This window comes from Lepidochelys kempii, chromosome 5 (assembly GCF_965140285.1).
Source record: "Lepidochelys kempii isolate rLepKem1 chromosome 5, rLepKem1.hap1, whole genome shotgun sequence".
NCBI lineage: Eukaryota > Metazoa > Chordata > Testudines > Cheloniidae > Lepidochelys > Lepidochelys kempii.
The window spans coordinates 46100594-46115701 of record NC_136384.1 but is presented as its reverse complement, the minus strand read 5'-3'; the positions used below and the strand labels follow the sequence as shown (position 1 = coordinate 46115701).

The 15108-nt window shown below is 37.9% G+C and overlaps 1 protein-coding gene across 8 annotated transcripts in view; it reads right to left on the bottom strand.

Annotated features, from left to right (window-relative positions):
* Nucleotides 1-15108, bottom strand: part of AP3B1 (adaptor related protein complex 3 subunit beta 1) — a 346467-nt gene that overhangs the window by 116323 nt on the left and 215036 nt on the right. For all 8 annotated transcript variants that reach the window (XM_073344162.2, XM_073344164.2, XM_073344167.2 and 5 more), the window contains 4 exons: nucleotides 11835-12011; nucleotides 4503-4689; nucleotides 3384-3514; nucleotides 767-869 (listed from right to left, as the gene is read on the bottom strand). In XM_073344162.2, the coding sequence (XP_073200263.1) occupies nucleotides 767-869; nucleotides 3384-3514; nucleotides 4503-4689; nucleotides 11835-12011 (598 nt within the window). The remainder of the gene's footprint in view (nucleotides 1-766; nucleotides 870-3383; nucleotides 3515-4502; nucleotides 4690-11834; nucleotides 12012-15108) is intronic.

The following is a 15108-nucleotide window of genomic DNA, read 5'->3' as shown; positions in this document are numbered from 1 at the left end:
AGAGCCATAGTCGTATGAATTCATTGCTTCATTAACTATAGTATTATATATTCATATTTAAACAGCATGACAGGGGAAATATTTAGTTTTATTTTATTTATTTATTATTCTCACATCAAAATGACTGACCAAGTATTATTATTTTATCAACTACAACTGGTTAACAACAAAGTAAAAGCATCCCAATTGGTTAATAATTAAATTACACGGTTTTAATATCATGTGCTGCAAAGGGCTGCAGGATACATATTAAAGAGCCACTTGTGGCTCTCAAGCCTCAGTCTGAGTATCGCTGCACTATAATGTAGCTGGGTATTAACAACATGCCATTGCATGTGGCCAAAACAGGTACCTCAGTAAAAGCCAATTAAAACACCTGGGATCCAATCCTGAGAGATGATAAATATCTGTAACTCCCCACAACTATGTCTGTAGACATTTTTATTCCTAGACAGTATGCACATTTGACTTCAGTGGGTTGCAGAACCTCTCAAGATCAGTCAAGTTTGATAAGAGTAACGCCTTTCCATGTATTTTAACTAAGAAGCAAAGTAAAGTCTATTAAACTCATATAATTTACATACTTACAGATGACATTAGCCATACAATTAGTACTTATCACACAGCTGCCATGAAGTTAAGTGTAAGCATTATTCCCCCATTTATACATAACACTGATGTTTTTTAACTGCTCCAGCTGTAATAGCACCACGTTTTGAGGGTATGATAAATCAAAAAGACTTGTAATTAGTAGCCATATACATACCGGTGTCAGTAGTACTGGCTGATTCCTCCTCTGAATCAGAGTAAAACTTCTCTGTAGGTTTCTCTTTCTTTGCCTTGCCTAATGCCACAGACCATTCTTTTCCCTGTAAGTGAATTACAAATGTTTCTGCATATGTAAACTTAAATTGAAAGTATTTAGTAAAATAATTGACTTCTATATTCAGTTATGTAGAAAAAGAGACAATGTGGTGAAGAAAGCCAATGGGATCACAGACTGCCTCCAAAAAGGATTATTATATGTAAGATAAGGCAAATTATTATAGATTGTATTATGATAAAACCAGGAGTACTAGATCACTGGGTCCAACTGAGCTCAGCTTTCCATAGGCCTTGAGGGAATAAAGAATGAGAAAGGTGACTATACACCACCTTCAACGCCCCCAAGTTTTAAGTGTAATCTTAGGGCTGCAACTATCTTGTTCTAGGCTGCCATGTCCCCCCTAACAGGCAATTTTTACGCACCAGAACACATATGTTCTGGCCATATCCTTTCCTCCTCATCCAAGTTCCCTATACCATGGGAGAGGGAGGGCAATAGAGCAGTGTAGGACCTGTGGAGGATTGCTGTAGCCTGGGAAAAACCCTCTGATAGCCAGCTAAGCTAGTAGAGTGGTGCAAGTCAGTTACACAGTGGTGGCAGTGATTTGGAAATCACATTAAAATTTAGAGAACAGGAAGCTATGGTAGTAGGGTTGGAAGCTATTGAAATGTATGAACACAGGGATCACAGAGACTTGGTTAAAGCTCAGTACAAACATGGGTACTTCTGATAATGTTTTTTTCCTCAGAGTAATCTACATTTGAATTCTCTACCTCCCAATTAATATTCATGGGAAAAACATGAACATTTACTTGGATATCAGTGGTACCTTGAGATGCTTAACCACTCAGGTTCTCTCTCATACATAGTATTAAAGAGACTGCAAAACTGGGGTCAGTAAAGAATTTTCCCAAGGACATACTTGGCAATACCCTTGGAGAAGGACTGTCATGTGTCAAGATCCCTGAGCGGTTATCTATTAGAAACAAGAGGATATATCTCACATGATCAATTTCCTGTGATTGCAGCAGCCAAACACCTTACTATCTTCAATATTAGGTGTAAAGATGTCTTCACACCTTCTTTCAGGCCCTCCTCTACTCCTTGAATGCCCTTCCTGAGCTGATTAGCTTTCCCTCAGACCCTCTTCATTCAAGTCCCTCCTTAAGACCCATTTTTGCTGCAATTTCAGCTGGAATAGGAGCAAACAGATCATCCATTTACTAAAGAAGAGATCCCAACTCTTTACAACATGCTATGCCCTAGCCCTTGTGACTTACCTTATTGGCTGCCTCATTGTCCCTGGCTGTCTTACTGCCTGCTAAGTACATCATGTTTAATTTAGCTTGGCAGCTGCTCAGGACGGAGATCACACTCCTTTACAAAAAGACGACGAGTACTTGTGGCACCTTAGAGACTATCAAATTTATTTGAGCATAAGCTTTCGTGGGCTACAGCCCACTTCATCAGATGCATAGAATGGAATGTATAGTCAGAAGATATATATATATATACACATACAGAGAACATGAAAAGGTGGAAGTAGCCATATCAACAGCAAGAGGCTAATTAATTAAGATGAGCTATCAGCTGGAGAAAAAAACTTTTGTAGTGATAATCAAGATGGCTCATTTAGACAGTTGACAAGAAGCTTTTCTGTTTTGGTGGCTGTCTAGCTCACCTCTGATGTCATAATAGTAATTTACACACACACACACGATTTTCAAAAGTGCCTGAATGATTCAGGAGAAGTCCCACTGACCGAATGGGACTTGTGCTCTTACTCAGGTGATTTTGAAAATAAAATCCCACCCATCATATATACATGTGGAGCCTAGAAGCTGCATTAAGGATCAGGGCCCCATCATGCTACTTGACATACAAACACATGGAAAACTAGGCCCTGTTCTAAGTTCACAATTTAAGCATGAAATTAGTATGAAGGTGGAAAACTGATTCTTAATTCAAAAACTGACTATCCCATCAGAAGATGAAGAAAAGTGATACATTGTGCATTTTAGGTTTTCTGAATAGATTTTGCATACCATTGTTTCTTTCCCCATCTCCATTATACTATGAAAAATATGCAAAGGACACATTCATGGTTTATCTTTGAGTCCTCTGTTTGCTCTTGTTTATAATGATACTTCCTTATTTTCTTCTGTTTAGGCTTAGATTAGATTAAAGGTTATATTAAATGGGAAGAAGTTTCATTTACTGCAACTTCTACACCATCAACTGCAATCAAAATATTGCTGCACAACTGACAAAAACTCAATAAACCAAGGTGAAGAAAACTCATGGAAGTGAGTAAAAAACATCCATGAGGAAGATGGAAAAAAGGAACATTTTCCATGAGGAAACACACACTGCATCTCAGTGGGGGAGCATCTAATTTTTTTTCCTCGGATGTAGGCCACATAAGATGACTGGATTCAATTTGCAGTTTACACAAACCAAAAGAATAACTTAAAACCATTTCTTTTATATAACACAACTATTTTATCTTAAATGTCTACAAATACGTTAAGCAAAGTTACTCTTAATGTCAGCGTACCAACTCAATTACTTCAACATTTCGCACTGATGGGTCAGGCGCCACCTCTGGCCAATTAGATAACTCCAGGTACCCAATGGCTTTGGTGTTCAGAGTATGAGATAAGGTGCCAAGCTGGAAACGATCCCTATCTATTAAAAAAAAAGGGGAGGGGAAAAAATATACAAACAACATGAGCTCTATATCACAAAGAGCAATCTTAATCATGGCTAAAGGTAATTGGCATTATATTACCTCAAATGTCATGGAATAAATATAAACTAGGAAGCTCTTCATAGGTCAAAAAACTGATTTCAGTCCATAGATTACAATAATCTCCCCCATAATGGTCAATAAAAAAGCTAATCAGTCAGTGTATTTAGAGGTGTTGCTCTGAAATGTAGCTTCTCTAAAAATTACTTTACTGTGAATATTAAGAATGACAGCACAGTTAAACAATCCATATACATGTCTTGGCACAAACACATCCAGAATTGTAATAGTTTTTTTTTCAAACTGAAGCTGCTTTTAGAGCTTTAAATCCTGGATTCAATAACTATATACAAAATAAAATGGCAAAGAAGCAGCACAAGATTATATTTTTAATTGGAACAATAACTTTTTAACAGGAAAGAATCCTATATAGTAGTTTTGATTTTTAAAAATACCTAGGGAAAACAAGTATCAGAGAAATAGCCACATCTGAAAAAGAACCTGAATAGATTACATTTTTATTAAATTTCATATGGATAATGCATTAACAATAGTTACACTAACATCCCTCTATTAACGTGGACAATCTTGCCGAGTGGCAAAGACATCTCCCTAAATAAAAGAGAAGTTTACTCTTACGTGAGATGTATACTTTCTATTATTCAAACCAAATTTAAACCCAACATGAATAGAAATTGATAAACATGTTCAGGATTATCAGGTAAATATGATATGTGGGCAACATACAAACCAAGATGTTATTATGACTTTAAACCTTGCTTGTTGAAAAACAAGTGATTAAGCAAAGTGCATACTGTTCTCATTTGTATTTTCTAAGTGACACAATTTTAGGCATATTAGAAAGAGAATATGCTGCCACATTGCTTTAGGCAATCAACATTCTGCAGATGATTTTGGCAGTCATACCTTTAAAAGGAGACTCAAGCAATGGGGCAGGTTTCTGTGCCAGAAATATTTTTTTGGCATATTTGCTTAAAGCTCCACTCTTCTCATTCGGAACAATAAGCTGCCTAATAAATCTTGTACGGTCTCTGATGTCGTAGCTTTGATCATACTTGCTGAGATTTAATATGTACTGTGTAAGCAATTTTGTCTGCGGAAAAAAACAGGACAAGAAGAGAATACAAGTTATTTATGATTATTGATAACTCTGGATAAACATATTTAAAGAGGTAATAAAAATGAATGGTTATGTCAAACAAATGTTGTTCCATAGGGAATATGCATTTCTAATGCTGCAAATGGAATTTTGAAGCCAAACCACATGTCCTCTTCTGTACCGGGGAGGTGAATGCTGAGTACTGAGAAGCAGCCATGTGCTAGATTATTAAACTGCTGAAGTGGAAAGAAAGGCATCATTAAAAAAATAATCATATATGGCAAACCCGCTGAAGGGTCTACGTGAGGATAATGAATGTGGAAATACAACTAAAAACATGGCACTCAAAACTTAATCGGAAAAATATGCAGGACATCAAAACATCAGAGGGTATTAGGGGGCTGGCAAACTGCTTCTGCTGAGGTGTGTTTTATGAAGAGATACTGTCCCTGGCATAAGCAGTGTCTGCACTCTGACTGCACTCAGTTACTTTACCCTGAATTATGACCCATTAAAGCAGACACATGAATCACTGAACTGGATTACTGCAAATTATTTGCAGTGCATTTAGCTGTTACTTTTTCATAAAAGCAAGCTGCTGATGCCCTCTAAAAACCAGGATAAAAGACTTCTTCCATTTTTTTCTTGCAGCTTAAAGCCTCCAGTAATATCGGTCATTTATTTATTTATGTAAGGAAGCAACTTATATTATCGCAGCTTTTTACAGCATAATAGGATTTCCTAATTCGATGTCTGAGAATATTAACAGGAATTGAGTAATTTTAATAATTCAGTTTAATTTAAATAAAACAGAGAAACACAGGGAACAGGAACATTCTGCTGCAAAAAGCTTAGATTTGCAGAACATGGTGTAAAGAGAGTAATACTGTACGTAGAGCTCCAAACCACTTATATAAATACATTTCCAAGCCATTAAAAGAGAAACTGCTAAAAATAATTTGATCTGACAAATAAATACATTTTCAGTGCATCAAATCAAAACTGATGAATAATGAAGGATTTTTTTTTAAAAAAAAAACCCTAAATTTGTCAAAGGGAATTTTTTAAATTGAGAAACATAAGCTCCTTGCATATTTTATTTTTTGCTATGCATTTAGCTTTATTTTTGTGCTGTATTGTAACAATAACTCAAGAGTTTTATAGTGTGGGATAGAAACTGATACCATACAATGCATGTCTAAAAATGTCAATGTAAAGTAAAATGTACTAGAAAAATGCACTAATAATTTTCACTGTTATAATGAAAATAGGGTTATATGACTTTCCACAGATGCATACATTTTTTCTGAATGATTTTGATTAATTGGTGTAAAAATGAAAGAGTAATAAAATCACAGAGAGGAGAACTTTATTTTTCCTCTAAAATGGTGTGGGCTATGTAAATATATCACAAGATGCGTTATGGTGTCAACAAAAGATCTGAAAAATGATGAATTTCCAATGATGAAAAGTATACTTAGTGTTTTCTCTTTTAAGTGGGCTCTTCCTCTTTTCCCTTCTCCACTTTTATCAGCCTATGAAAAGGCTTATCCTCTCATGCTACTGTATGAACTCTGGAAAAGGGATAGTGCTCTTTATTTTGTAAAATTTGTATGATATAAAATGAATGTTTTTATTATGATATACATAAAGTAATAAAATTGTAACCTTATATCAGACAGAAAACACGTAATCATCTGGACTCATGCAATGTTTATGCTGTACAGTCCAAACGAAATGCACTGTCTTGGAAAGGGGGTTCTCAGGTGCCAAAGGTTAAACTAAATCAGGTTATCCCTTCTGCAACATTTGCTACCAGGGCTCCCGGGCTGTAAATTAAAACTAACCCCTTCTCAACCTGCCAGAAACTCCAAAAGAACAGAATGGAGAAAATTACAGCCTTTAATTGTAAATTGCCACTGGGGCACATAGATGGAGACAGCACTATATACCTCCTTGCACCAGTATTGGTGAATAAATTTGGTCCTGTAAGGTTTAGTTTTTGCCTACCAGCAGAATCTTTCCATTCAAAAAAGAGATTACAGAATCCCAAAGTCTACAATTAACTTCTATGTCCTACAGTCATAATATAGACACAACAAATTTGGATTCCTAGAGCCCCACAAAAGAATGCTTTAGGTCTCCAAGTTTCCTTCAAGAGCAATGACTTGTTCAGAGCATCATATGCAGCATTCAATATAGAAATTTGCACAGAAAGACTAATTTCTCTTGTCCTGTAACAAAGCAACCAAACTTTCTAGAATATATGTGGAGGTAAATAATAAACATAATGGCTTCTGGGGGAGCTCGGGACCGCTGCCTTGCAGCAGGGTAGTGGCGTATGGGCTTCTGCCCAGAAAAGGGGGGTCTCGGGGCTTCTGCCCCATGGGGCACATCAGCCGGGGGCTAAGGGCTTCAGCTTGAGCAAGGCTGAAGCCCCGAGCCCCAGCAGATGCCTCCCATGGGGCATAAGCCCCAAACCCCAGCAGGTATACCCCAGCTCTTGAACTTCTGAAGATGGTCATATGTAGCTCGGAGGGTCAGTAAGTTTGGCCACCCCGATCTAGTTTGACCTCCTGTACGTCACAGGCCACCACAGTTTACCCAAATACCCATATACTGAAATCAATAACTTTAGTTAGTCTAAAGCATTTCAGTCCTCACTTACGTGCCACTGGCAGAGAAGAGACCAAGATCGACTAACGCTTGAGGCCTTGCAATGCCAGGGAACTGATTGGGTGTAATACAGCCAGATCATCCCAGCAGATGAGCTTTACTCCATGCAGCTGAGGAAGGCAAAAAATCTGCTAATCTGACTTTAGGGAAAGTTCTTTCCTGACCCCAAATCTGGCGATTAGTTTGACTCTAAGCATGTAAGCAAAATACACAAGCCAGGCATCTAAAAAAGAGGATCTTCTGTACCACATCAGAACATTGGTTTCACCCTGCCTGGTGTCCCTTCTACAGAGGAAGGCGAAAAACAGAATGTGTATGGTCAATTGTGCAGTCAGGAGGAATCCTTCCTGAACCCTGTAAGTGACCAGCTGAAGCCCTGAAGCATGAGATTAGATTAGTCATTGTCTCAATGGAGAACTGTAAGTGTTACAAGCATATTGAGGGCAATGCAGGCAATCTTGTTCTCCCTATGGCTCGGGAAGGAAAGAGATCCAGGGAGATTCCTAAAAAATTTGGGGAAAGAGGAAATTTCATGCATAGTAATTGGACATATGTCTAGTATATCAAGAATGTTGGGGTGCTATTCATAACAAAATGTAACATTGTTGGGTATACCAAATGGTATTTATTAATCTCTCTGTTGCTTTTTAGTGAAAGCCACACTCAAGAAAATACAGAAACAATCTCTGATACATTAGTAGCCACTAAATAACTGATAGATTCTCAGTTGAAAAAGAAATCATATCCTTCAAATCTAGTGATATATTTGTGCATTGGAGGCTGCTTTCTCCATGACACCTGCTGAAACAGCTGAGGGAGTCTGTTGCGATGCTGAGTTTTATTTATATTGGGAATGCTCAAAGAGAAATTATTTTCTGCCATTTCAGACTAACCTCTTGGTCACTTCCTTCTATGAGGGTTGAAGGTTAACGGAATATACTATGACCAGATTCTCTAAATCTGAAGCAAGAAATGAGGACGTGTTTGTTCTTATTTGACCATTTGTTTTGCACCAACATCTGCTTCATATTGGTTCTACATCTGAAGAGATTAATTGTTCCAGTTGTCAGCAGATACGGAATTCCCTTGTGAGAAGACTGATTCCACAAACATTTCCTGAAATTCTCTGAAATTGAAAAGTATCTAAGTCCAATTTTGAGAAGACAGGCAAGGAAGGAGCTACTGTGCAGTTGAGAGCATCAATTTGCAATAAGTAAGACAGCAAGGCAGCTGAATGGCTTTCCTGCTGGAAGGACAGGGCTGAGAGGGCATCTGTTTCAGAGAAAATTTTATGTGGAAGATTCTCTTCAGGCAAGTACATATGATTTTTCTAGAGCACTGAAGTGAACACTTAAAATAGACAGGATCGAGAGCACTCTTGAGAATCGGTGATAAATCCCAGTCTTTTTAACATTGAGCGTGTGGAGAAAGGACTCAAATTCAAACATAAAAACATTGGCAGGACAATAGGCTCCTTAAGATAGAACTTCTAACTCCACCTTGGAAAAACCTTTGGATGAGTACATAGCGCCAATTTATCTTTGCAAATATGGTGTATCTTTGCAAAATATGATCGCTAAAGCATAAAGCTTATTCGCTCTGAACTGAAACCATTGCAATCAGGAAAATGATCTTCCATATAAGAATCCTGAACTCTCACGTAATGAATGGCTCAAAATACATTAGTTTTGTCAGTACCTCATTAGTACCCCATTACACTGAGGGTTTTTTAATGAATGGTCAGAACATGTCAAAAGCCCCACATTAACCTGATTTCCCCTCCACTCTCCCCCAACCCCCAGAACAAAACTACACACTGATCTGGCTTCAACTAATTCGTAACAGGCTAAAATAGTGGTCTTATCACCCTGAGATGTAGTGAGTCTAAGTTAGACATAGGCAGGTGAAGAAGATTGTCCAGCATTTTTAATTCAGGATATTAAAAAAAGTCCACATAGGACTGTTTGCACAACACTGTAAGCCTCCATCTGGAACTTCAAGCCTTTCTTGTAGATGGCTTCTCATAGGACAGGCGGCCTTTAGCTACCTTTTGGAGATGGTCATGCCTATGGAGCTCTCTTATGTCATTAGCCATAATACCAGAGCAAGGGCTCCCAGTTTGACATGGAGCTATGTGACCAACTTCTGCATGATAATCTGAAGCCATTCAGCCAATGAAATTTGCTTTGGTTAGCTGCAACAAAAATGAGAACCTTCCATTTGGAACTATTAATCAAACCTTAGTCTCTCCAGGAGTTTTGTTATGAGCAGCACTGGCGGAAAAAACATACATAAGCATCCTTCCCCAGTGGACACAGAAAATGTCCTTTGCTAGAGGTCCCTCCTCTAGATTCTCTGAGCAGAATACTAGTAGCTTTTTGTTTGGGTGAATGGGGAGGCAATCCAACTCCCATGTCACAACTGGATACAAATCTGATCAGTCAATTTCTGATGTAGACACAATTTATGAGGATCTATCACAGACTGACTCTGTTTGCAATTGTGCTCTCTTCCCCTACTTGACAGCTCCGAACACCTGCAGGATTACCCAAAAGAGGAAGCAAAATCTGGTGCCTCCCCATTAGTTGATGGAAAAAAGGATAGCGCGATAGCCCATTTGAAACAGGATAGTCTTTTAGGTTACCAGGTCTTTAGTGTATTCAAGACTGTCCTTATTTCAAAATCAATGCCTCCCTATAAGAGTAAAAACATTTTAGATTCTTGGACCTGTTACTATAACCACCATACCTAAGGTAAAAAATTAGCATCTAACTTTTATACAGTGTTTTTAAAACTAATGAAAATAAATATGGTTGAGAAATGCAAGGTAGACAGAAATTTTGTTAAAGCCAGAGTCTGTTACTATGGTACAATAAACATAGGGTCATTTTATTGTCAGAAAATCTGGTGAAGTGTTTATGTTGTTATGCTATGAGAACGTATGTTTTCCTTCAAAAGGTCTGACTTCAAAATACAGTAGGATTTTCCAAAGAACACAATTTGAAGAGCTCATAAGCTATTTTTTGAGGAAGATATTCCCAAAACTATGTATCTTCCACTTTTTAAAATAAGTTTGGGCTCTTAAACTTTTCCCTACCAGGACCACCTTGGGACTCCTAAGTATGCTGCTTGCAGAACTTTTATGTTTACAGCATTGCCATGGATAAAAGATTATTCTCATTTTGTAAGCCCATAACCTTTTACTTGAAGAATTTAGTTAGTTTCTTTCTTAAGGATGGCTGGTGGGTCTCCAAATGGATCAATGCTCCTTCCTCTCAATGGCCATATGCATACACCAAAATCCTTTGACAACTACTGTGACAACTCTTTTGAAGCCTGTTTGAAGCCTGGCAAACAATCTGATGCATGTTCTACTTTGAGTCCACTAGAGAAGAAACTCAGAATTGCAAGTGGCAGATCCACAGAAAAGGGGAGAAAAGGAATAGGGTCAAGCCCACCTTGCTGTTTAGCTCCCTGGTATAGTGCAGGGAATATGCCCTGCAACCCAATTAACTTCCTGTTGAGTGGAAAGCTGGAGACCAAGAGGCATGCAGGTCTGGAAGGACAGGGAGATAGAGAAAAACTTCAGGCAACTGGCTATAGAAAAGTGGACAACTTTCATGACAAATGTGCTCCATTTTGTAGCTTTGTGAAAAAATGCTATATTCCGTGGCCATACAATGACAATTCACAAGGCCTTCATCAAAGATGAATGGGGCAGTTCATACCTCTCCATTATTTTTTCAGGCTATCTGCAGATTCAGGCAGGCATAAGTGTATCCGTTTATATTCAGTTCAAGTTTTTCCAATTATCTCTATGACCGAAGGGCTAGAAAAGCTTTTTTTTTTATATGAAATGACAGGGTAAGGAAAGGGAAGTGGTCATTGTGACAGTTTTGAGGTAACTGCACCTCTGACCCCTGTGTGGTCTGCTAAAGGATGTCCCCTTAGGTGCCCTGCCTCCAGTCATCACCTCTCTACAGGCAGAGTCCTGAGACTCTGCCTCTACTGGAGATTTAGGTTCGTAGTCCCCCTGCAATTCACTGTTATCCTAGCAGATCTGACCTGAGAAAAAGGCAAGAGGGATTTTAGGATATCTGGTGGGAGGCAAAGCATGGTCCCAAAAGCATGTGAAAATTAGCAAAGCAGTTTGCTTTGGAGTTTTACGTTCAAAAAGCATTAACCCAAACAACTGAAAATCAAGGTGGGTTTGTCAAATTCCCTGCAAATGGAATTGCTACATTTCACACAACCCTAGTGCTAAGGCAACAAATACACTGACCTCCTGTTCTGTGTGCTACTAGTTTTGGGTCCAGTCAGTGATGCGGTAGTAAATTTCCACATGTAAAGCTTGCTTGTTTTAGATCTATATGTAAGAAATGAGTGCTAATCCATGCAGAATGCAAAAAATATACTTTCCTGTGGCAGGAAAGGATCCCTTTTTTATATAGTCTTACGCTTACCTGTTTTGAGTTGGTTAAATACAGTTTTGCTCCCAAATTTAAGATCTGCAGCTTCACAAGGTCATCTTCATTAGTGAAGCTCTTAGCCATCTTTCTCAAAACATCAGGTGCAATCTTTGGAACTCGTTCACAATACTCCCCAGTAAGCCAGAGAATGCTGGCTCTAGCCACAGGAACCTAAGTGATGAAAGAGTTAAATATATATTTCACAAATATACTCATTTGTAACTTTAATTTGCTACTGAATATGCATATATATAAGTATACAAGTAATCAAATATTTACTACTGTTACTGTGATAATACTAGAAGCCCCAACAAAGATCAAGACCCCATTATACTAGACATTGTAATGCATATAGTAAGACAGACCCTGCTCCAAAGAGCTAAGAAGCTAAACAGACAAGTAAGATGAAGGGCACTACTGGAAACAGAGGGACAGTGATACCATGACTTGCCTATGTTCATAGTGCAAGTAAGTGGAAGAGTGAAGAACAGGACCCAGGTGTGCCCCATTCACCACACTGTCTCTCTTTCCAACATGACCTTCAATGGTATGGTGTTAGGCATTTTATCCATAGCTGTGTAAACAATGTTTGTTTGGTGGGTTTTTTTGTTTGTTTTAATACAATAAACTCCCTCAACTCCAGGTCTGTTTTGAAGACGCAAGAGACATTGCTCAGGTAGTTGCTAGCCTTCCTTTATAACCATTTTTTAAATTCCTCTCACTTCACTAAAATGACAATCTGCCTGAATTTTCATTAAAAAATTATCTTAAATAGGATAAAATTTTTCTCAAAAGTCTGAGGCAAATTGGACATGGAATTTGGGAGAGATGAGGGCTCAAAAATGAAACCATCTCACCTCCTGAATGTTTTTCTAACATTTTTGATGCCCACAGCTACAAAATATCGTGGCCAGAAACTCCAAACTGTTTTTAGTATAAAGAAAAGGAGTACTTGTGGCACCTTAGAGACTAACCAATTTATGTGAGCATAAGCTTTCGTGAGCTACAGCTCACTTCATCGGATGTGCCACAAGTACTCCTTTTCTTTTTGCGAATACAGACTAACACGGCTGTTACTCTGAAACCTGTTTTTAGTATGTTGGTTTTCATAAAGACTGGTATCTTTGACCACATTTGGTTGGTCTGTTGGTAAAACAATTCAAAATGCTGGTTATTAAAGGAAGTTCTAGTGTATAATATGGATTCAATGATGACTTCATAAAGGGAAAGTAGGAATATGCCAAATGGGGTGAAACTGGGAGTGGTTAGGAGTTAGACGGAGAGAGTTACATTCAAGGAGAGAGGTGCCATGTAGTCTCCTACTGTCAACTTCAAAACCTGCACCACATGCCTCCCCAAGACATAGCTCTCCTCGCACAACATGGGAGAAAGGTAAGGGGTGGAGGTGTCTGTTGTGTGCCTAATACAACATAGGAAGCAAATGTAAGAAAGCTACATGGAGGAAGTAGAATTTTTTTGTAGGTAAAAGCAAAGTCCATCTTTGCACATCTTGAAAGGAACAGTGTCCCTGTACAGCATGCAAATTCTATAGGGACTCTTCTCACTAAGCAAAGTTTTAAAACAGTAAAAAAACCCAACAGATTTGCTGCATGGTAATTGCTTTATAACACTTGTGCTTAATAAATTATTACGACTTCGTAAAGTGTTTTTCACTGCAGTAATGTACAGATATTTTCAACCTTAACCCCACTTCAACTAGGTTTTTGGTGCTTGAGACTAAATATTACATGCAAAATAAAAAATAAATCTGTGTTACTGCCTCATTTCTCACCTCCTCTGCTCCCTACTTTCCCAACTTGTGCATTCCTTAGGCAAACTCCCATTTAAGTTAGTTGAAGTTTTGCCTTAAGTAAGGAACACAGGATTGGAACCAAACTTTGGAAAGTCAAAGTTCTGAATATCAAAGCAGCAACAACCACACCTCCTTGTGGATATGTTGTGTTTTCTTTTCCAGTGTATGGCAATAGGGCAAAAGAGCTAATATATGTATGTGCAATGTGGCATAATTACAGCAAGAACCAGAACATTGACTTTGCTATCTTTTATGCATTTAAAAATCTCAACTATAATATGGCATTAACTAAATTTATACCAATGCCCCCTCTGCTCCACTTTAACTATATTCAGTCAAAGAATGCACATGACAATGCCTTTGAAACAAGGATTGCATCTTCCTATAGTATCAGAACACTACACCAAGAATTATATAACATATTTAATCACAAATGGATACATATGTAATTTATAAGTAACTGACCTCCATTAAGGTGAATGGAGGGTAGGGTAGTGGGGGCATAAGGGAAGGGAGGAAGAAATCAAGCCCAGCACACTTCTGAGAGTAAAATGACAGGAGGAAAAAGTTTAGTTCTGAAGCAAGAGTGCTCAGGAAAAAAGAAAAGATCCTTCAAAAAAGCAAGTTTGAGTCCTCAGCAACAGGATAAACCAAAAACCCTCTCTCTCTTAATGAAGTGAGTTGATTAAGGATCGAAACCAGAACTGTAGTAGATATTCATTTTCATCTGTTAGCATTCTCAAAACTCAGAATGCAAACAAACTCATGGAGGTCTCGGGAACAGTGATAAAAAAATATAGACACAGGCCAAGGTATTTTATTCTATACTTCATATAGTTGCAACTATACACATCAATAAAAACAGAACTAAGTGTGTTATGGGAAAACAAAGGATTCCCACCAACGAGGAGGAATCAAATAGATTGTGGCAAAACAGAGCAGTAAGTTCAACAAAAAAATCTCAAAAGCATAAATGAAAAGTCCAAACATTGAAAGATATGCAAGCTAGGGTTAATGTAACTCCAAAACAACATAATGAAGGAACCATAAAGCCCTAAGATATGGCATATTTTCTTGCAACACTGACAGTATTTCTAAACTGTATTGTAGTCTAATGGGCGAGAGCAAGGAGAGACATACTGAACAAATGTCAAGTGAAAAAGTTTTAAATACAGTTAGAAAATATATTCATGTAATGTGATAAGACTGATGCCATTACTGTACACCAACCTCAGAAGGGAAAGAGGTTATTTCTAATGTTCCAAAGGTTACACTGCATTAAGACCTTACTCCCAATCTATTATTTTAAATTGGGCTAAAGAATAGTAATTGAGTGGTACATTAAATTTTCCAGTACGGGGAACAGTTCAAGTTGCCTGCAGTACAGATAGATACCTCTAAATAAGAATATATGGGCAACTTCAGATTTCAGTTATGCTAGATTTATTTTTCTTA